Below are 22,576 nucleotides of genomic sequence, written 5' to 3'. Positions count from 1 at the left end.
GTTGACTCTCTCTCTCACACTTGCCAGGAAGCCCAGTGAGCAAGTGGGTCATGTTGTCTGAATAAACCTTTCTCTCTAAGATGGAACATCCACAGCTGTGGTGGGAAAGCTCTGGAATGAGCCACACAATAGCTGACTGTTCAGCAGAAGCATGGAGAGGTCTCCAAAGTCAGCAGTATCCTGATTTTCATACTGCTAAATTCATAGTGATAATTTTTTTTTTTTCCAGAAGAAATTTAATTTAATTCACCTGATTTTTGTGTTAAAAGTCATAGAATGGTTTGGGTGGGAAGGGACCTTAAAGCTCATCTCATTCCAACCCCCTGCCATGGGCAGGGACACCTTCCACTAGCCCAGGTTGCTCCAAGCCCCGTCCAACCTGGCCTTGGACACTTCCAGGGATGGGGCAGCCACAGTTTCTCTGGGTAACCTGTGTCAGGGCCTCGGTGCCCTCACAGGGAAGGGTTTCTTCCCATTATCCCATCTAACCCTGTCCTATTCCAGTGGGAATCCATTCCCCCTTGTCCTGTCCCTCCATCCCTTATCTCAAGTCCCTCTCTGGCTCTTTTGAAGCCCCTTTAGGTGCTGGAAGGTGCTGGAAGGTCTCCCTGGAGCCTTCTCTTCTCCTGGTGGACACCCTCAGCTCTCCCAGCCTGGCTCCAGAGAAGAGAGTTCCCAGCCCTTGGAGCATCTCCATGGCCTCCTCTGGATTTGCTCCAGCAGCTCCTTGTCCTTGTGATGTTGAGGGTCCCAGAGCTGGACACCAGGATGTTTTACAGGACAGTGTCAAATGCTTTGCATGAGTTCAGGTGGATGACATCAGTTGCTCTTCTCTCATCCCTCGCCTCCGTATTCCACTGTACAGTGCCATCAAATTTTTAAGGCATGATTTGCCCTTAGTGAAGCCAAACTGGCTGTCACCAGTCACCTCCTTATCTTCCATGTGCCTTAGCACAGCTTCCAGGAGGATCTGCTCCATGATCTTGATGGCCATGGAGGTGGGACTGGCCAGGCTGCAGTTCTCTGGGTCTTCCTTATTTCCTTTTTTAAAATTGGGAATTATGTTTCTGCTTTTTCAGTCAGTGGGAACTTCACCAGACTGCTGCAGCTTCTCAAATATAATGGACGGTGTCTGAGCCACTAAATCCATCAGTTCCCTCAGGACCCACAGGTGGATTTCATCAGATCCCATGGATTTGTGCTCCTTTATGTTCCTTAGATGGTCTCAAACCTGATCTTCTCCTGCAGTGGGTGGTTCATCATTCTCCCAATCCCTGCTTTCACCTTCTATAACTTGGATGGAACACTTGATGGTGGAGACCAAGGCAGAAAAGCTGTTGAGTACCTGAGCCTTCTCCATGTCCTGGGTAACCAGGTCTCCTGTTTCTTTCCAAGAGGGCCCACATTTTCCTTAGTCTTCCTCTACACGGGAACTTTTCTTGTCCTTGACATCCTTGGCCAGGTTTAATTCTGTCAGGACTTCAGCTTTCCTAGCCTGATTCCTGTCTGCTTGGACAGGTTCTCTGTATTCCTCCCAGGCTACTTGTCCTTGCTTTCACCCTCTGTAGAATTGATTTTATGTTTCAGTTGGTCCAGAAGCTCCTTGTTCATCCACACAGCCCTCCTGGCATTTTTGCCTGACTGCATCTTCATAGGGATTCGTCACTCCTGAGCTTGGAGGAGACAATCCTTGAATATCAACCAGCTTCCTTGGGCCCCTTTTCCCTCCAGGGCGTTATCCCATGTGACTCTACCAAGCAGATTCCTAAAGAGGACAAAGTTTTCTCTCCTAAAGCCCAGGGTCACGAGCTTGCTGTGTGCCCTCCCTGCTTCCCTGAGGATCTGGAACTCCCCTATTTCATGGTCGCTGCAGCCCAGGCTGCCCTTGAGCTTCACGTTCCCCACCAGCCCCTCCTTGCTGATGAGAACAAGGTCCAGCATGGCACTTCTCCTCCTTGGCTCTCCTCTGTCATTTGGAGAAAGAAGTTATCACCAAGACATTCCGGGAACTTCCTGGATTGCTTATGTCCTGTTGTGTTTTCCCTCCAACAGATACCGGGGTGGTTGAATTCCCCCCACTGTAATGTCATCTCTCCCTTCCCTCCCTTTAATCCTAACCAATAAGCTCCCAGTTGGCCCCTCATGCCTTTGTTTTGCACTCAGTTTCAGTACTTAAATATCATGATTTTTCCTGTCTCCCCCTCCCCTTCTTTCAGAGAAGAAATGTTGACCCACAGCCTGAGGAAGCTGCGAGAGCAGATTGTTAAAGCCAATTTGTACGTGAGAGAAGCCAATTTTATCGGAGAGGAGCTGGACAAGAGGACAGAGTACAAAGTGACCCTCCAGATCCCAGCTTCAAGCCTTAATGCCAACAGTAAGGTAAGGTCACCCTGATGGGATTATATTGTTGTTTTAGTAAATTTGCCTCTCAGTGTTCATATTTCTTCTATTTTGAATTTAATGGTCAAGATATTTTGCCAGTCACGTGCATTAAATATGGCTCTGTTAGACCATGCTACATCCTTATCTTATTTTATACCATGAAAATCCTATAATGTGCCATAAATGGTACATGTTTTGGTGCAAGACCTTTCCACTGGTGTTGAAGTTCACACTTGCTTCTGTTGCAGAGTGACAAAATCTGTGCAGGTTGGGTACCATCTATTTCAAGTATTTACCATCATTTGCATCATCCCAGTGAGCTGTGAAAATGCTACCACCCCCATTGTGAAGGGAGCACCTGGAGCAGAGAGGATTTGGATTATTTGTTCCCAGGCATCTTAGAAATTTTGGAAGGAGGGAGCTGAACCCAGACTTCCCTGTCTCAGGCTGGCTACCTAAGCTGGTGTCATTTCTGTCCTTCAAGTTAATATTTGGGTGATACTCGGGCCATTGTTAGAACAGTACGTGGATTTTATTCCAGGTTTATAATTTTTATCAGTTGTTTTAGAAGTTTTTCTCACAGTCCTCTGGAGAAGACACATCCAGAAACAGGATGATGAAGGGGGTTAAGTGTCTGCACTAATTGAAAGTTGCAGGCAGTAGTAACTTTAGCTGGAACTCCAGGCCTGCTGTAACTTGAGGATATTTGTGAAATGCTTAAATGTTCCCATTTCTAACACTTATGCAAGGTGAAAATCCAGGGAAACTAGTGCCTGTAGCTGTGATTAGATTCCCAGTTAAACTGAACACAAATACACTGTGACAGCTGAACTCAGAGTCTGTCATGCTTGGATTTGGTTGCTCAAGCCAGAACAAAAAAAGAACAGACTTTTCCCAAAGATATTCTCAACTTTCTGTTAGTTTTAAACTATTTTTTCCTTGTTGTGACACAAATGCCTCACTGATATCTCTTTAATTGCTTCCCAGAGAGGTGCAATTCTCAGCGAGCCTGCTATCCAGGTGAGAAGGAAGGGGAAAGGCAAACAGATTTGGTCCCTGGAAAAGCTGGAGAATCGATTGGTGGATATGAGGGATCTTTACCAGGAGTGGAAAGACTGTGAGGAAGACAACCCAGTAAGTAGAAATTACTCCAGTCATTGTTCTGATGGAATTACATCCTGTTAAATTTTCAAGAGGGGGGGTTGGGTGGAGGTGAGGAGTGATTATGGAAAGAGCTAAGTTTTCCTGAGGTTTTGCTTTTCCTAATACAGAGGGGATCTTCAGCATTTCATTAACACTTATCTTGTCACTTTGATGCCTGTTTGCATGCATAGTTTGGTGACAGAACAAACCATATAATAAGAAGCAGTAAGTAATACAACAGCAGTTAATGTTCAGGAATCTGACAAAGTTAAGGAGAGCTTGCTGAGGATGGGCCTTATCCAAAGTAAAAGGGCCTAATTGAAAGTCAAATTCTTTTCCATTCTTCCTGTGACCTAATCTGTCCTCTTGCTTGAGTCCCTTTTTATTTCACCAGGCTGGTTGTGCAACACTTAGGAAAGTGTTTCATGAGAAGTCTGATTTCCTTGCATTGTTGTGAACTTGCTTGCAGGTGATGAGATCTTACTTCAGGAGAGCTGACCCGTTCTACGACGAGCAGGAAAACCACAGCCTTATTGGAGTAGCCAATGTTTTCCTTGAGTGCCTGTTCTATGATGTGAAGCTACAATATGCAGTTCCAATCATCAATCAGAAGGGAGAGGTTTGTCATTCTCCTATAATCTATCCTTACTCAACTGCTTAATTACAGCTTGTGGGTTTATTACCAGTATATGGTAGATACTTTCCAGTTTCATGTGCACAAGCTCTTTGCTAACAATGTGGAATTATGCAAGTCCCATAATGCCTGACTGTTGCTCTGAATCCCAGCACAGTGATTGTGAAAGGAGAAGGCTTTGTGAGCATCTTTTTGAGTGAAATAGCCCAAAATAAATAGTAGAACAAAGTATGAGCTATAGCTCCACTGGTTTCACTGACTGGCATCAAGAGTAAGTTTTTAAATATGTACTGTGAGAACAACTTCAGAAGCAGCAGAGCATCCCAGGCAACATCCTCTGTGCTCTGCCTCATGTGTGCACTTTGCAGACTCTCTAGAGACTGGTTTGAAGGTGAGATTGTTCCCAAAGTCACTCCAGTTGCTGATTTCTTTATGGTTTTTACAACAAAGGCTCTTTGATTCTTGCTCCAAAGCAAGTTCTTCGTGTGGTGCAACAAATGCCGAGGACAAGAGCAATAAAAAAAGGATAAAATATTGGCTGCTTACAGACTAGAAACAGCAGTAGTTGTAGAAAGGGGATGAACTTGTCACTGTTTTCTGGCACACAAGTAATTTTTACTCCTTTCTTACCAGGTATCAGGTCGTCTCCACGTTGAAGTTGTTCGAGTGAGTGGAGAGATCGACGACAGGCTGGTGGGAGGTGAGGACAGTCCTGACTGTTCCAGTGAAAACGACGTTCAGGAGAGAAAACTTGTCTGCAGGGTGAGTTCCAGGTGTATCCCAACCTCTGAGCAACCTTCTCTCTTTCCATCCCAAGTCTTAAAGAACTTCTTGGCTTCTGGCTCTTGGATGTCTCTTTGTAACCTCGTTTTGTTTCTGGAGAGGCTGAAATAATACAAGATAATTAGGTAGGTTTTGGTCCTTTCATTAACTGTGTTTAAATGCCAAAGTCTCACCCCAGGAAGTTTATTGCTGTCTTGGAAGCCTTGGAAGATCTGTGTATTAGGATTGGTGCCATAATAGTTAATTGAAAAGGAGTCACAGAATGTAATAAACTCCCATCATTCTCTCTCAATATTTCTTTCTCTATATATTAAATATTCTGTGAAATATATGTAGTGTGTTTATTACTGTTAATAATAAAAAGAAAATTAGTAGGAAGCATTTACTAGCAGTTCTGTGCTGTAGTGAAACACAAGGTAGACCAAGGTACAGGTAAAAAAAAGCAAAAGGCCAAAAGAATTAGAGGGCATGGTCCCCAACCTTGCTGACTTCTGGACAATATGAACAGTTTGGGAGAAATTGTACTTTTTTTTCCCATTTGTTTATCCTGTTCCATAGAACTCCATGTCCTTACAAGCAAGATGGGACATTGTGGCAGGAAACATTCCCCTGAGGATCCTGAGTGCTGCCTTACTGTTGAAGTCTTAACTAATTTGATCTTAATTTGACAAATGGAGAATAGAGGTTTATTGAATACATGGTTAATTTGATGGCTTTGTTTAGATCAGAATGAGTATTCAAAACCTTTTGTTTCTATTTGGCTTTGATTTTGAAAAAGAGGGGACAGGCTACTTTTGCATTGTTGGGGTTGGTTTTGTGTTGTTTCCTGCATCACAGAATAAGGACAAGCAGTGTTTTATAACAAGGATTTTTGGAGAATAGAGGAGCCAATTGTGGTGGAAGTACGAGATTTTTAATGTATTCCTCTTCTATTACAGTGTTTTTGGTGTATATTTCACCATTAAAAACTAACAAAATGTTTTGGTGTGTTTGTAAAATTCATCCCCTTGGTTTCTACTCCCAAGAAATATGAATGAATGTCTGCTGACATCTAGTGACAGTGTTCAACTGCTGCACTCAAATATTGTCTCCAGTGAGTTTCAATGCAGAAATTCTATTTTCTAAAATCTTCTGCCTTGCTGCTTTTATTTTTTTGTTATCCTTTGCAGTGGAACAGACTAACATTGTTCTACCAGGAGATATTTTTCATTCCGTGCCTAATGAATAAATGCTTTTCCCGTGTTTCTCATCTCTTTTCTAGATTAAAATACTTCAAGCTACAGGTTTGCCACAGCACCTCTCCAACTTTGTGTTCTGCAAATACACATTCTGGGATCAACTGGAGCCTGTCAGTGTTGCACCTGAGGTGGATCCTTCCCAATCTTCCATCAGCAAGGAGCCACGGTGCATGGTGGTCTTTGATCACTGCAATGTAATTAAATTTTCTGTTCTATTAATGAAACTCCAAGGCAGGCAAAGCAGTTTTATGCTTCTGTAACAGTTTTAGTTGCCTCTTTGCTCACATTGTAATATTTCAAGAGGTTGGTACCCTACTAATACCGTTTTTAATAAGGGCTTAAACATCTTCAGAGTCCATTTAAGTTTGATTCTTCTACACTGTTCACCTGCACAAAACTCGGAGGTGAGGTGAATTAGTAAAGGAAAACATCTGTTCAGCAGAGAGACTTAGGTTAAAGTTTACCCACAGTAAAAATTCAGTGTGATTGGAGGAGATATTCGTGTGAGTCCATTTGATGTCTGTAACTGAGCTGATCACTCTACACTGATGTAATGAGGACAAATGTCCCAGTCCTGGGACATGATCCCTGTTATCCTGATGTAGATGTTGAAGTTGGATTGTTAGAACAGACTATTTCTTCCCATTGCCTTTGGAGCAGCTGAGTGGAGGCGTCTTTAACAGAGACATCTAAAGTCAAGTTGGATGAATCCCAGCCAAATCACCTTGGTTCTCATCATGTTCTATCATTCCTCATTACACTGAGCAATTTATTCCACTTATCATTCATGAAAAAGATATAACACCTTCTGATGAGTTTTGATTTTCAGAGTCTGAACATTAGAACGTATGATTTTGTTATTTTTGAACCACTGGATCAAGGCTTGGAAAAGCCTATGGTCATTTTTCAGCTCTTTATAGACTTTAATCTTTAGAAAATCACGTACCTTTGCTTTGCCTCCTGATTTTACAAACCGAGGTGGCAGCTCTTCCTTTCCTCTAAATTGTGTCTTGGGGACCAGGGTGACTTTGTTAAATGCTTATATTAAAGTCGAGGCAGTAAATCTCACAGCCTTAAGTCGTGTAGTCACAATCATCAAACCCATTTGTCCCTCACAGGAAGTTTCTGTCAATATTTCTGAAGACTTCATGGAACACCTCTATGATGGTGCTTTGGCCATTGAGGTTTACGGGCACAAGCAGAGCGGCGACCGCAAAAATCCAGCCCTGTGGGATTTGGGAATAATTCAGGCCAAAACACGCAGCCTTCGTGACAGGTAAATATGGAAAATGGATCCTTAGGTTGGAACCGTGGAAAAATCACTGTCTGAGGTGCCCAGTTTTGAAGCAGGTTTGGGGGAAGTAATCAAATGTTGAACTGAAGACCACTGTGAATCCATTAATTCTTGGCCGTGAAATGCCATCCCTGTAATGCTTCCTTTGGAATAGCTGTATTGCTTATTATCTCAGTTGAAATAAATATGCAAACAATATGGTAATTCAGCCTGAAAGAGGGGATTGCTTGTTTGCTGGCAGCCATTTGTTGTCCCAAAAATAAACTTATAGTAGCATTTTCTTAAAAGTGGGTTGTTTTGCCTCTCCGATTAGAAGGCAGCTCAGCATCTTAATTTATTGGCAGTTATTTCTCTTTTTACTTCCAGCTTGTGTTGAGCATGTTGAGTATTAAGCTGTATATGGGGAAGTTTAAAAGAAAAGTCAGGAGTATATGGCAAAGAAAAGGTGGGAAAACATGCCATAAAATAGTGAGTTATGTTTGGCAGCTGAGCAAGGAGTAGCTCTGTCCTTTCAAATTTTGAAGTTCTACAGAAGTGGCCATTTCTTCTTTAAGCTCTTGGAAGAATTGGAGAGAAGGCAGTGATATGATGAAGTTCAGGAAAGTGCTCTGAATCTTGAAAGCTTGTGAGACAATGTCATATTTCATTCTGCTGTCTTCTGTGTAAATCTGATTGCCCTGACAACACTGGGCTCCTGTGGCTGGAGTTGAGACCAGAGCTGAAATGTGGGATTGGGGTTTGTGTTGGAATCAAGAAAAGGCTTAATTCTGATGTTTGACTCAAATATCTATCAGTAAAATTTATGAGTAATCCTACATATAAATGGTGCATCTATTGCAGTGGTCCTTTGCTGCTTCAATCTGCAGCCTGAGCTAATGCTTTGGGGTTTTTCTTCCTTTTTAATTTGGGGAAAGAGAACCCAAAAGAAACACTCTTTGACGTGTTCTGCAGGTGGAGTGAAGTGACCCGCAAAGTAGAACTGTGGGTTCAAATTCTGGAGCTGAATGAGAATGGGGAGTATTGCCCAGTGGAGGTGACTCCTGCCAAGGATGTCAGCACAGGAGGCATCTTCCAGCTCCGGCAGGTAAGGTGGCACGGGCAGGATTTCAGCTGTGGAAAAAGCACAGAAAAAGCAAAGAAACTTTTTATTTTGTGTGGTGAAAGGGGTCATGTCCGAGCTCAGGTAGAAAATATGAGATTGTGTAAAACACATATGAGGTGCAAGAAAGTGGAGTCCCTCTGCCAGTGTGAAAAATTCCGCTGTAAAGGTGATCAAAGGCTTCCCTGGAATCTTTTTGCCCTGTTCTGTGATAGCACCTGGTAGAAAGGACACCAATCTCCAATGAACTTAATTATTTTTTAAAGAGGTCCAGAGTTCCCCTTTATTTGATCCTTCCAGCCAAGCACTCCTTTGTTCTTTGGGTTCTACATGCATTAAATTGTTAATGCTTAACTGAATAGTTGACATTTTTAAATGATAAACCATTGCCCAGAGAACACAGGGAATTAGTAAAAGTTAGATACAGGCTGCACCTCTGACCTTGCCAACTCCTTAGATTTTTATTTTCTTTATTATTATTATTATTATTATTATTATTTCTTTTTTTTTTCTTTATGGTTTTACTGCAGAGCAGTTGCTTTGCTGCACTGATAGCATCAGTGGGTCAGAATTTTCAGTCAGGGAGACCAGAGTCAGGAAAAGTTCACTGAAATTCCAGTAGCTCACCAAATTATTTACGCTCCTCTTTTGTAGTTGGGGAAGAGATCCTATTTTCCACCTTCAGAAGTATTAAAAATAAATTCCTTTAAGTGTGCGTTTGAAAACCCTTCAGAAAAGTAAACTGGGGAGTTCAGCTGAATGCTGAACTATTGCTTTTTTTTCTGTGAATACATAAATCCTGTAAACATAAATCCTTGCAACAGAAGGGGGATCTCTTGAACACTGGGTCATTGGGATTCCCAAACTCACCACTTAGTTCTTCCCAAAATAAAAATATAATGTTGCTTGCCAGTGGCTGCCAGTAGAGGTCTCTCTGGAATTAAGCTTTCAGCACTTTATAAGCCTTTTTTTCCAAGCATTTCAAATTGTCCTTTTGGGCAGGGACAATCTCGACGGATTCAGGTCGAAGTGAGATCTGTGCAGGAATCTGGGACCTTGCCACTGATGGAGGAATCAATATTGTCTGTTGGCATTGGCTGTGTTCAAATAAAACATGTCAAGTCACAAAATTATCAGGTAAGAGTGAATATTTCATGTCAGTTCTGGCTATTTCTGAGACATGTAAAGCCATAAACTGATGTTCTGTTTGCTGCAGTCGGAGTCAATTCCATATGTTTCAAGTTTTGGATTGATTGGGGGGAATATTTTTTGAACCTACTTGAATGTATAAATCAAGGTCAAGATGAATTATCAGTTTAAACCTCTGTCCTTCAGAAAGTGTTATGGAAGATCTTCCTCTTAATCAAAAATCATTTTCCCTGGCAAAAAGAATATTTTTAAGACCACCTTCTGTGTCTTTTCTGGTTTTGGCTGGATTTTTTTCCCTATCCTTAAATGCCACAGCCTTAACACACCACTCAAAGAAGAAAGGGAAATGCCAGTGTTCCTAAAATTCATGAGGAGTTTGTCCTGTAGCTTTTACTTAAAATATTAGACATGGCAGCAATTTTAAGTAAGTATTCAAATTAAAATAAACCAGTTGAACATATATTCAAATAGTGTCCAGTTACAAATGTTAGAATTACATGAGCCAGTTGTGGCCCACAGTATGTGTTGGCCGGTTGTTTGACAACCTCACACACAACTGCACCTCATGTTAAACAGCAAATATATGGATCTCTTTTTAGGGATTGTCCTCTTGCAGTGCTCCCATCGGATTTTTGGTGCAGTTTGATTTTTTTCCCCAACAGATAAATTAAAATTCTGTCACTCCTCAAAGTTAACAAGCCAGAATCTGGTGCAACAGAACAAGCAAGTCTTTGGGCTTGTTTGATTAACAGCCCTGCTTGAGACAAGGCCAACTAAATGTCAAGTAGTTTATGGAAAACCAGGAGATGTCCCAAAATGGTTGCACTTTTGACAGAGCATGATTCAATCTATGTCTGCTCCCCTTTTTTTTGCTGAATTATTATGGCTTTTCCTTTCAGATTGGTACTTGGGGTTTTTTGTTGTCTCTTAACCTGAGCGTTCCCCTCCCCTTATGTGTCAGGGTGCAAAAAGGGGAATTTTTTTCCTGCTTTTGCAGAAATCTCCCTTTCCAGCAGCATCCTGGGCAAATTATTGCTGTTCTTCCCCATTATTCTTCTCCTGGTGACTCCGCTGGCAGCCTTTGCATCACAGCAGTCCCTCATACCCACATTTCCTTCCTATAAAGTAAGGAAACTCCTGAATGGAGCATGTTTCCCTCCTGAGACAGAATGAGTGATTCTTCCAAATTTTCCTTGAAAGCTCTCACAGACCCACAATGTACAAGGGCCCCTTTTAGCCTGGTTTGTAAGGACAGGTCCCAGGTGAGCATCCCCTCTGCCTCACCCTGTGAATTCCTGATCCATTGACCACTTTCAACCTTATCCCACAGAGCTGCCAATCCCCAAAATAGTACATTCTTTCAAAAAGAAAGACTTAAACTCCACTTGAGAGAGAGAGAGACCAATGAGTTGTGCCTGACACTGATAACCCCCATGGGAAAGGGCTACTGAAAGCCAAGTTTCATTAGCCCTGCTGCTCACAATGGCCTTCAGACCTGAGCACCTGGATTTTTAGCCCCCTTATTAGCATTTCTCTTATCTCAAGTAAATCAGTATCTATGGAATGTGAAAGATTTTCTAAAGCCCTTGAACTGAGGAAATGCCTCTCCTATATGGCTTTTTAATTTTAGCTTAGCGAAGTTTTTGCTTTCATTATTAAGATACAAAAGTAGACTCCAGGGGCTCGTTATTACTTAAATAGATAAGTGATAACTCCGTGAGGATTGGAGCCCTCATTCCTTTTCCATTCACTGTGAGGAGGGGCAGTTGTGCTCAGTGCAAGTGGCTCTGCTTGTGGTGAAGGTCGAGGATTAAAGGTGGTGTCTGGCATCAGAAAATAAGGGAAATAAAATGTTGAAGGTCTACATTGTGACTCCTGCTGTGGCTGTCATCCCAATTCCCTGATAATTCACAAAGATGTTTGCAGTTCTTCTCCTTTAAATGCTGCAGCAAACTTGCCTCAAATCCTTTGTGCACGCCTTGAATCCTGGGGGCAGTTTTGGGCTCCTCAGACAAGAGAGACACTGGGGGGCTGGAGCATGTCCAGGGAAGGGAACGGAGCTGGGGAAGGGGCTGGAGCAGCAGGAGCAGCTGAGGGAGCTGGGGGGGCTCAGCCTGGAGAAAAGGAGGCTCAGGGGGGACCTTTTCCCTCTCCACAATTCCCTGACAGGAAGGGGGAGCTGGGGGTGGGTCAGGCTCTGCTCCCAGGGAACAAGAGACAGGACAAGGGGAAGCAGCCTCAAGCTGTGCTAGGGGAGATTCAGGTTGGATATTGGGAACAATTCCTTCATGGAAAGGGTTATCCAGCCCTGGCAAAGCTGCCCAGGGCCTTGTTGGAGTCCCCATCCCTGGAAATGTTCAAAAAGTTGCAACTGTGACACTTTAGGGCGTGGTTTATTGGTGAACATGATGGTGGTGCTGTTTGATGGTTGGACTGGATCTTAAAGATCTTTTCCAGCCTTAACGATTCCACGATTCTCTGATTCTACAACAGATTCTGATTTTTCAGCACTTACTGTAACATTCACGTTTTTCCTGCCTGTCCAGGATCAACAGGTTTCAAGCTGTTTCACTACAATTCTTCTATTTTCTTGGTGCAATTTAAGTATTCCACTTGCTTTCAATTATTAAGACTTCTAATAATTTTATTACTCTCCATTGTAATCATTGGATTGCTCTAGTTTGGGTTTAGATGAGCTGATAGCAGCAAGTGTCAGTGTGTTTTAATTCTGTGATCATGCCATTGCTAAGCTCACACTTTTATGTAAGACTGCCAAAATTGCTTAAAATTGTTACACCTTTTGCATTCAGTGTAGTTTCCTGCTATCAAAAAAAAAAAAAATTAATGGCATGGTTTTGTATGTTTTGGCCTAGGAAGAAGAGGATGAAATGGACAGTTATCAGGTAAAAATTTCAAATTCTGTCTTACAATTGCAGGCATTTTCAGATTAAAACATTATAGAGGAGGATCAGCATTTTCTTGATATGCAGAAGAGACAAAAAACTTAGGAACTGGTTAGATTGTTATGCTCCAAAGCCTATGGTGGATGAGAGAGATGCCATAATGTGTATTTCCAGTCCAAAATCCAATTTTTTTTTGGTTTGGGGGCTTTGGGGGGAACTGCTGGGACAGGGATGGATTCCTAATAGGAGGAATCAGTGAGAGTGGTGTGTCATGGTTAAGGACTGAGGTTTCCAGCTTTGCCACAAGGTAGTGGTTAGTGAGTCTGGGAGTAGTTTGGGGGCAAAGAACTGTATAAAATGAAATTTTTTTCATCTGGGTAGCACAGAAAAACACTTAGAGAAAGAGGGGTCTTGGGCTGGCAAGCAAAAAATACTTCAAATAAGATGTGGAAAGTTAAAGTGTTGGGATTTGTGAAGAAAGACTAAGAGAACTGGAGTTGTTTAACCTCGAGGAAAAGACAAGGCTCAGGTGGGATCTTGTCTGTGTAAGTGGGAAGAGGTAAAGAAGGCAGAGCCAGACTCTTTTCTGTGGAATCCAGGGAAAGGACAGGAGGCAAGGAATCTCCACATTGGAAACTTCTGTTATTTATTTTTTGATTTTACCATGGTGGTGGTCAAACACTAGTACACGTTGCCAGGAGAGGTTATAGAGTTTCCAACCTTGGGGATTTTCAAATCCCAACTGGACACAGCCCCTGAGCAAGCTGCTGTGGTTGACCCTGCTTTGGGCACAGGAGGGTTGGACTAGACAATCTCCAGAGGTCCCGTCCAACCTCAGCTTCTCTTGTGTTTCCATGCAAAGGAAAATAGGGAAGAGCAAAGGGATTAACTGGGGGTCTGCTCTGTCTTCCTGATCCTCTTCTTGAGTGCAGGATGAGCATAAGGGCTGGGGGAATGTGTAAGCCACAGATAGGAAACCTTGGCTTTCCTGGGTCAGTATTTAAGATGATTCCTTTCCCCCCTTTGCAGGACAGGGACTTGGAGAGGCTCCGTCGGAAATGGCTCTGTGCCTTAACGAAGCGTCAGGAGTACCTGGATCAGCAGCTGCAGAAACTTGTTGGGAAGCCTGGTAAGGAAAATGCTGTTCAGGGTAATAATGTGATGGACATGTGCCTACAACTTTTTATCCTGGTAGAGTGTAAAATTTAGAAAACAAGTTAAATCTCTGAACTCGGTAATTTGCCTTCAGTGAAACTAAAGTTAGAGAAGCCTGTATAAAATTGGTTGTTGTGTGTTCCTCTGTGTGCTGAATTCCGAGCAGAATGGGATTTATTCTGTTCTGGGTGGTATAAAATCATCAGTATGTGATAGAGGCACTAAGAGCTGCTCTCTGTTGCCATCCTGCTTCTCCAGATAAAACAGAAGATGATGCAGATCGGGAGGCTCAGCTCTTGGAGATGAGGTTGACCCTCACAGAGGAAAGGAATGCTGTGATGGTCCCTTCTGCTGGCAGTGGGATCCCTGGAGCTCCAGCAGAGTGGTATGAGCACACATTGCCATGGGAGGAACGTAAAGATGATGCACTGAGCATTCCTACCTTGGCCTGTGGCCAGTTTTTTGCTTTCCTCAGTCTGGCCCCTGTACACTGTATGAGCAAAGCTGTTAAAATTAGGCTTCTTGCTTAAATTATTTTATTGGGTTATGTATCCAAAATGCTGTTTGGTAAAGGATCCTGCTATTGATCAGGGTGTAATTATAACCTTCTGGAAAAAAAAGGAATCAATATTTATTACCACTGCACTTACCATTTTAAAAAATTAGCTAATATGTTAATTACCTAGTTCATTCACTTAAAAGGCTGCTCCCTCCTAATAAAACTGCATCTCCAGGAGCATTTTGTTGTGCTGCTGGTTTGAGAACAAACTCTGTTTAGTCAGCAAGTGTTCCATGTAATTTTCTAAACTTTAAAAATAGTAGAGAACACTTGACTGTAACTGCTGAGCTGTATCAGCTGTGAAGAACAACTGCAGATAAGGATTTGGGGTTATTTCACCTCAAACCTCTTGTCTTCAGTTGCTTTCAACTTCCTGAATATCTTTCCTGAGCAAACCTTTAACAGTATTTATTGATGGAATTGAGTGTCATGGGTTTTTGAGCTGGAGTTTGTTAAAGCCAGTGCTGCTAAAACCTAAAAATAGCAAATTCTTGTTGGAAACAAATCAACCTTCACATCAAAGTGTTGGTTGAAAACAATGAAATATTCAGTATGATTCAAGCACCTTCTGTGTTACATAAGACTCCAACCTGCTCCTGTTCACCATAAATTCATCATGTTTATTGTGAAAAGCCCAAAAGTCTTTTGTGCCCCATGTTACATTTCCAGTACCTTATTAATACTAATTCTAAAAACAAACAAAACACCACTTCTGTAACCTCTTCTTCATGCCTTAAATAGCAGGTTTGGCTCTTTAATATGTGTTTTGTAAGAATGAGTAATAACTGTGTGGAGTGGCAGCATCAGTGTCAGTTTGAAAACTTTAAAACTGGCTTTTCTGATTCTCTCTCTGCTGTCTTCCATCACTAATGCAGGGGAGTTTGAATTTAATAAATGTGTGTGTCAAAGTAAATAAACTTAATTTTGCTATTAGCATTTAAGAGGGGGGAAAAGATTTTTCAGAAAGCAGAGGCCAAAGAAGATCATAATTCTAAGAGAGCTGGTATAAAAGAAACACCAATTTATTTGAGTCTCTCAGACTCTGCAACAGTAAATTAAAATAAAGCTGTTTGCCAAGGTTATCAGTGGTCTGGCTACAAATTGCAGTTGTACTGAACGTAATGTCCCGTGGGTTTGTATCATCACAGACGTGTGCTGGGTAAATCTCTTGCTTTAAATGCCACCATTGTCCCTGTCTTGCATTTTAGGACTCCTGTGGCTGGTATGGAAACTCACATTCCTGTTATATTCCTTGATTTGAATGGTAAGTGGCTCTTAAAATGACAGAGTACTTCAAAACAAACTTTATATAAACCAATGACGTTATGGAATTTCAGCAAACTAATAAAATTAAGAAATGCCTGGGATGGCAGGTAGATTAACTGCAGAGTGCACATTTTTCACTGAAACATATTGTTTAATGCTTCAAAACACACAGTATTATATATGGAAGGTTTTAATAATCCCATGTTTCAATACATCCCAATACAAGATCCAGTTTGAACAATGTATTAGCCAGATACTTCTACCAAAAATGGGAAATTGGAACCAAGAAACCAGCAACCCCAAAACAAGTCCAGGGAGCCAACAGGGCCTAATCAGTCAAACAAAACCTTGTTAGGATGTTTAGAAGAGGGTTAATATTTGGATGAGAAGTGTCAGGTGAGAGTGGGGAGGTGGCATACAGCCTGTTGGGAGGAGATCTGTGCTGCAATCTCCTGACACTGATGGTTTGTCCACCTTGGAAAGTGCATCCACAGATCCAATGGCTTCAGAGAGGAGCTGGTTAATAATTCACTCATGGGGAGGGACTCGAGCCAGGACAGGTTGAGCTTCTCAAACCCCAGATTTAAGGTTTTGTTTAGTCATGATCTAAAAGTACTGTGTTTTCACTTGTTCAACCAGCCACTTATCTTTAGTTAAAAATCCCACACCACCTAGCTTATGGCAAATGACCAATGTATTTAATGTGTATGTGTGTGTATGTATATTATATATATTTATATATACCTGCAGGCAAGGAGGGGATGTTTGCAACTGAGAGTCCTCACATAGTAGAGGACTTTAAAAGGCACGTTTGAGTCTGTGTCCCCAAATCTTTGTGCACACTTTCTGTATAGAAATGAGACTGTTTTTGAAGTGGAACAATGCAGGAGCTTTTCTTTCGTGGGTGGAGTGGAAACAGCCAAGCTGGGGAGTTGGTGAGGAAAATGTGAATTCGTGGCTTACCGGATGTTTTTAAAGGGGGATAATTGCTTTGTGTCTCCTCACCTTCCACATTCCCTTCTGTTTGTAGCTGATGACTTCAGCTCCCAGGACAACCTGGATGACCCAGAAGCTGGAGGGTGGGATGCTACTCTTGTTGCAGAAGAGGAGGAGGAATTCTTTGAGCTGCAGATTGTGAAGCATCATGACAGTGAGGTCAGTGAAGATACAGACCAGTGTCTTTGGTTTAGGAGCCTTTTAATTGTTCTCTTTATACATTCACCTGTGAAAGCAGTGCAGCAAAGATGTTTCTTATATGAGTGACTTTGTGTTTTTAGGGAATAGTCACTAGGAGCATAATCATGATTTGAAAAATAGTAAATCCAAGCGTTCTGAAAGCTTGAGATTCAATATGTGTTTAACAAACCAAAACCCCTGAGCAAATTAGAGTACAGGAGCCCCAGCTGAAAAAACCAAACAACCTTAATTGTTAACATATGAACCTCTGCATTGTTACACTCATTGTCCTCCATGTTGCCACATAACTCTTGGTTTTACAGCTTTACAATTGTTGGTGTAGAATTTTTTGCTGTTAGGTTTAGAACCTCTGATTTACTTTTTTCCTTAAAATTTTGGTCCTTTCTCTGAAACTTATTTTTTCTTATATTTTTACAGGAGCTTTATTCCTGATGGTTTTAGTAGGTTTTTTTGTTCTGGTTTGTTTTTAAAGTCTGGAAAGATGGCTACTAAGCTATTTTTCTTATGGCTTAAAAATAAACCACTTAAATCTTCAGTAATATATGTATTTTAACATTCAAAAAGAAAAAATCCAGCTTTTTCTGTATTGCTAGAAATGTTTCAGCAAAGTTACTTCTCAAACACAAACAGGAGAGTTTTTGTGGTGTGATGGAAGATTTTCACTGCAATCTCTGTTGCTCTCTGGTTTATCTTAATAAATTAGGCCAAATGGTCCTGCAGTTCTGCATATTTTATAATTTATTTGCAATGATCCTGGGTATTCAAAGCTCTTTTTTCAAGAGGAAATGTTCCAGAGTTTGAGCAAGTTGGCATTTTTAATCCCAACGTCTTCACTTGGCGAACTAATCTTGATTTTTAAATGGCCTCTTCTAAAGTGCAGGGGATTTTTTCTTCATAGGGAGCAAAACGGAGAAGCCGGCTCTCAAAATTTATGTATTATGTATTTCTCCTAATTATGCTTAATTAATTATAGTTAATTATACACCTAATTATGCTTATTAGAGGATGCATTTTTTTTTTTTCCCCTTTGCAGGTGAAAGCAGAAGCCTCCTGGGATTCCACAGTCCACGACTGTATCCAGCTCAGCAAGGGAACGGCAGCGGATGAGAGGGTTTATCTGATTGTCAGAGCCACTGTCCAGCTCAGCCACCCTGCAGAGATGCAGCTGGTGCTGCGCAAGCGCATCTGTGTCAACGTCTATGGCAGACAGGTAGAGCTTTTCCAGTCCTTCCCACTTCCCAGGACTCTCATTTTCCTGTCTTGCCCTTCCTCTCTGCCCGAACGGAAGCACCGTGTCGATGGCGTCCATGGAGACGCTGAGCTGCCAAGTCATTTTCATAGTCTCTCTTATATTGTGGATGATCGTGCAGTTTGGTTTTAAAGGCACCTAAGAGTGAGGAATTTTGTCATATTTGTACTAAGTCCTAAGTGTTTTATCCCCCATCACTGGAAAAGGTAGGAAGACTTGATTTCTCATGAGCTCGGAGTTCATGGTTTGCAAAAAACTAAAGCAGGAAGAGTTAATTTCTCACAAGTTTGTATTTTGCCAAAACTGCATCAGAAGAAACGCGTGTGTTTCCCTGCTCCTGCAGCATGTTCACACATTGCTGACTAGTTCTATTCGTGCATCCAGGTATTTAGAGATAAACTAGGAATAGCTGGAGGAGAAATCTCTTTGTGCTAATTTGTCAAAAGTTAATTGCTCTTGGTCTTTTTATGTTTTCCCGTTGGTTTGTGCTCTTACAACAATGTGTAGGTGAGAGCAGGGTGTTTGATAAATGGAACGCAGCAAGGTTGTCATTCCATTTGCAGCATCATGTCCTGAAAAATACATAAATCCTGAGAAAGATGGGGAGGAAGAGTTGGTTCAGCATTGTCTCAGAATCCCCTGGCAGTGATAATGACAAAGCAGAAAGCCTGAATTGTTATTCTGGTTGCACATGGGTAGTTAAAATGTGAAGCAAGAGCAAAGAGAAGAGGTGCGGTCACACCCAGAAACCCTGTAAGCAACTCCAAACTGCTCCCAGTGCTGGGAAGAGAACTACAGTTCTTGGTGTTTTGGCCAGGCAGAAGCTTTTTCTCAGCAAGGGACCAGTGAATTTTTGTCATCTAGAACTGGGGGAGAGTATCGAACAGATAAATAATTCCAATAATGCCAATAATTCCAATTGTGTTGAGTCTTCATCAATTCTGGTTTCTACAGGTTTAGTCAATGCTGGGTTTTGCCTTCATTTGACATAGAATCTTTGGCTTTCTGGCTGTTTTTCTGAAACTCTCCCTCAATAACCTTTCCCGGGTGTTGTTCTCAGCAGCATCTTTGAATGACTCATCTCTGCATTAATTCACCAGGCCAGTTCTTAACCCTGCAAGGCGCCAAGTCAGCATAAACAATGACCATGCCCCTTAAATCATTCTTCATAACGATCTCTTTGGTCAAGAATTTAATGTCTGTACTTGTCAATATTCAAGACAAGTCACCTAGGGCTCTGTTAGAGGGAAAAAAAACCCACCTCTCAAAGTAGCAGATGCTTTGTGTGCTGGTGAAGCAGTCACCTTGCAGGGAAGCGAGTGAATATTTTCCGTGTATCTAAAATACAAACAAGCAAATCGTTTTCTCCAAGTTAAAATCTTTGACTCTTACGTATTTATTGGTTACACTTTTCCACTTGGACTTCTCTCATTGCAAACTGTGTTTATTTCAGCTGAAATCTGTTAAACCATGCTTTCCTTTGGTTGCCTCCCCACAGGGCTTTGCACAGAGTTTCCTCCGAAGGATGTCCCCCCGAAGCTCCATTCCTGGCTGTGGTGTCACTTTTGAGATAGTCTCAAACATTCCAGAGGTGAATAATAAACCAGAGTGTCTGAAACTGGGCTAAGAGCCTCTAACTTTCTGCTTTTCCCCTTATTTTGAGTGTGCTTGATCTTGCTGCTGCAACTGTGGTTTGTAAAAGTTGAAGCATATTCCTTCACACGCTGTGACTTAGCAGCAACCTCTGTCTTATCAGTGTCACTGTGTATTTTGTTGACTGAGCATCTATTTGCTCAGCTCCTTGAAGAAACATTTTAAAGAGAGGGGGGAAAAAGAGGAAGTAAAACTGGGGGGGTGAAGTGCCTGCTGTAGGGAGCACGAGAATCTGTAAAACATGACAAAGTGGCTTTTTTCTCCGTGATGTCTTTATGCAACTCTTGATTCCTGAGCGTGTTCCTAGTTAGATGCTAATCCTTTCCTTCCAAAGAGATGCTCTATCAGAGCACTTGGAAAAACATTAACACATGAAGAGCCAAAACTCTGATTGCTGCCTGACTCTTTTGTGTTCTGCTGCAATTTGCACTCTGTGTTGAAATGTTTCTCGAGCAACGTTCTATTTTTTTCTTGCAACACACTCGAAATTCTGTTTTCCTCTCAGTTTAGATAACTCCCCAAAATGCTTGAGCACTTTTTAATTATGAAATATCAGAATGCAGCCCTTTTGCTAATTAATAGCAACGTCTTGCTGTGAGACTCAGATTAAAATACCCCAAAAAACTCCAACAATAACCAGGTATTGCTTGAGATGTCTGCGACAGGGGTAGGAGCAGCCGTGCAGGTTCCGTGGCACAAGGCTTATTTTTAGATCAGAATCTTAGATTAGGTATTAGGAAGAAATTTAGAATAGATATTAGGAGGACATTCTTTGCTGTAAGGGTGGTGAGGCCGTGGAACACATTATGGACTCCCCATCCCTGGAAGGGTTCAAGGCCAGGTTGGATAGGGCTTGGAGAAACCTGGGATAGTGGAAGTTGTCCCTGCCCATGGCAGGTGGTGGAACTGGATGAACTGTAAGGTCCCTTCAAACCCAAACCATTCTGTGATTCTCTGATTCTGTGATTCTGATCTGCCCCGGAGCTTAAGTGCAAGCGATGTTGAATCGGTGCCGCGTGGTTTAAAAACACATTTTTTTCGGGACCGGTGTGGGAGATTTTTTGTTTTATTTTAAAAGCTGTCATTCCTTTTCACCTTCCCAGGATGCTCAGGGAGCTGAAGAGAGGGAGGCACTGGCCAGGATGGCAGCAAACGTGGAAGATGCGGCCTCAGCCGACTCTGAGGCCTATATTGAGAAGTACCTGCGGAGCGTCCTGGCCGTGGAGAACATCCTCACCCTGGATCGGCTGCGCCAGGTCTGGCTTAGGGCTGGAGCAGAGGAAATGCTGAGAACATCTATGGCAGCACAAGTGTTCTCCTAAGTGCTCACGGTGGCTAACAACCAACCCAAAAACCCCACTCCAGTGCACAGCTCGGCCTCCCAAAGTGGGCCTGTGGCAAACATCCAAGGAAGCAAATGTAGCTCTCATTTTGCAGAGATGCCCTCGCTCAACCCCCTGCAGGATGGATGGGGCTTTGTGTTGAATGCAGTTATGGAATGCTTGGTTTGGTTTTCAGTCTGTGCATTATTGTTCAGAAAAAAATAATTGTGTGGCATTAGCTTTTGCTTTCTGAGGCTTTAGTAGCAGTTCTGAAATTACCAGTAGAATTCTTGTCATTTTTCCCCACATCTTGCCTTGTAGTAACCAAACCCATTCCGTCCCAAAGTGGGCCTGTGGCAAATATCCCAGGAAGCAGATGTAGCCCTCTTTGCAGAGATGCCCTCACTGAACTCCCTGCAGCACAGATAGGTCTGAGAGTTTTATGTTGGATGCACTGTTATGGGATTCTTGGTTTGGTTTTCAGTCTGTGCATTATGGTTCAGAAAAAAATAATTGTGTGGCATTAGCTTTTGCTTTCTGAGGCTTTAGTAGCAGTTCTGAAGTTACCAGTAGATTTCTTGTCATTTTTCCCCATGTTCTACCTTGAAGTAACCAAACCCATTCTGTCAATAAAAAAGACATTGATTGGGTTAATTTTAAGTACTATAACTCGATCTGTTTGCCAGGAAAAATACAGGAGAGAAAAACATTTATAGAAAAATTGTTCTTCTGGGTATGAATTATGCAAGCACAAAAGAAAAGTTATGCAAAACAAGCTCCAGCTTGTGCCTGCCCGCTATAAATTCACGGTGAAGTGTGATGCACTCTAAATACTGAAAGCAAGTTTCCTGTCATTTATAATTAGTTTAAAGGATTAAAATAGGAGCTCAGCTTGGAAAAGGAAGTCAGTCTTTGCATCTCTGTCATCTCCTAGAATCAGGACTAGCTGTAAAATCCTGCATGTGCCAGTCAGCAAAATACTAGATGTTAAAGTTTATCCACTCTTAAAATTTTAGCCACTTTATACACAGATTTTGTATTACAGTAAATTTTACGGGCAGGAGCCTGGGCAAAAAAGGCAGTTTAGAAGTATTTGTCTCATATAGACAAAACTATCCTGGGATGATCAGGGCTTAAATTCTTTCAAAACATCATATTTCCTTTGTGTTGCTTCTCTGTGATTGGCAGGAAGTTGCTGTGAAAGAGCAGCTAATGGGAAAAGGAAAACTCTACCGCAGGAGCCTGAGCTCTCCCAACGTGAACAGGGTGAGTATTCCAGGCTGGAATCTGCAGCAGGTCCACTCTTTCAATTCCAGGTCCTTATGATGCCAAAGTCATGGACTACAGCAATGAATTTCCTTCTTTTTGACCCTTCTGTGCTATTTGTGATTGAGATCAAAGTGCAGACAAAACCTGCACATAATCCTGCTTTCATCACACAGGCAAGTGTGCTTGGAAGCACCTCCCTAAATCTGGAATATCTGAAAAAGCAACATAAAAAGAACTTTGCATCTTTTTGTTTCTGAACACCACAGATTTTTCATTTACTT

The 22,576-nt window shown here is 42.0% G+C and overlaps 1 protein-coding gene across 5 annotated transcripts in view; it reads left to right on the top strand.

Annotated features, from left to right (window-relative positions):
* Nucleotides 1–22,576, top strand: part of KIF13B (kinesin family member 13B) — a 129,897-nt gene that overhangs the window by 77,253 nt on the left and 30,068 nt on the right. For all 5 annotated transcript variants that reach the window (XR_001877313.1, XM_017830471.1, XM_017830470.1 and 2 more), the window contains exons 18-34: nt 2,217–2,379; nt 3,370–3,516; nt 3,995–4,144; nt 4,793–4,921; nt 6,204–6,374; nt 7,299–7,456; nt 8,426–8,558; nt 9,576–9,710; nt 12,596–12,625; nt 13,655–13,754; nt 14,039–14,165; nt 15,548–15,603; nt 16,636–16,760; nt 17,836–18,012; nt 19,550–19,642; nt 20,808–20,960; nt 22,215–22,292. Coding sequence is in view for 4 of the 5 variants with exons in the window: in XM_017830471.1 (XP_017685960.1) it covers nt 2,217–2,379; nt 3,370–3,516; nt 3,995–4,144; nt 4,793–4,921; nt 6,204–6,374; nt 7,299–7,456; nt 8,426–8,558; nt 9,576–9,710; nt 12,596–12,625; nt 13,655–13,754; nt 14,039–14,165; nt 15,548–15,603; nt 16,636–16,760; nt 17,836–18,012; nt 19,550–19,642; nt 20,808–20,960; nt 22,215–22,292 (2,125 nt within the window). In the remaining variant the exon portion in view is untranslated. The remainder of the gene's footprint in view (nt 1–2,216; nt 2,380–3,369; nt 3,517–3,994; nt 4,145–4,792; nt 4,922–6,203; nt 6,375–7,298; nt 7,457–8,425; nt 8,559–9,575; nt 9,711–12,595; nt 12,626–13,654; nt 13,755–14,038; nt 14,166–15,547; nt 15,604–16,635; nt 16,761–17,835; nt 18,013–19,549; nt 19,643–20,807; nt 20,961–22,214; nt 22,293–22,576) is intronic.

The sequence above is a fragment of the Lepidothrix coronata genome, unplaced genomic scaffold (assembly GCF_001604755.1).
Source record: "Lepidothrix coronata isolate B3197 unplaced genomic scaffold, Lepidothrix_coronata-1.0 Scaffold179, whole genome shotgun sequence".
Lineage (NCBI taxonomy): Eukaryota > Metazoa > Chordata > Aves > Passeriformes > Pipridae > Lepidothrix > Lepidothrix coronata.
The sequence above is the reverse complement of the archived record's forward strand: the minus strand, read 5'-3'. Positions and strand labels throughout refer to the sequence as shown.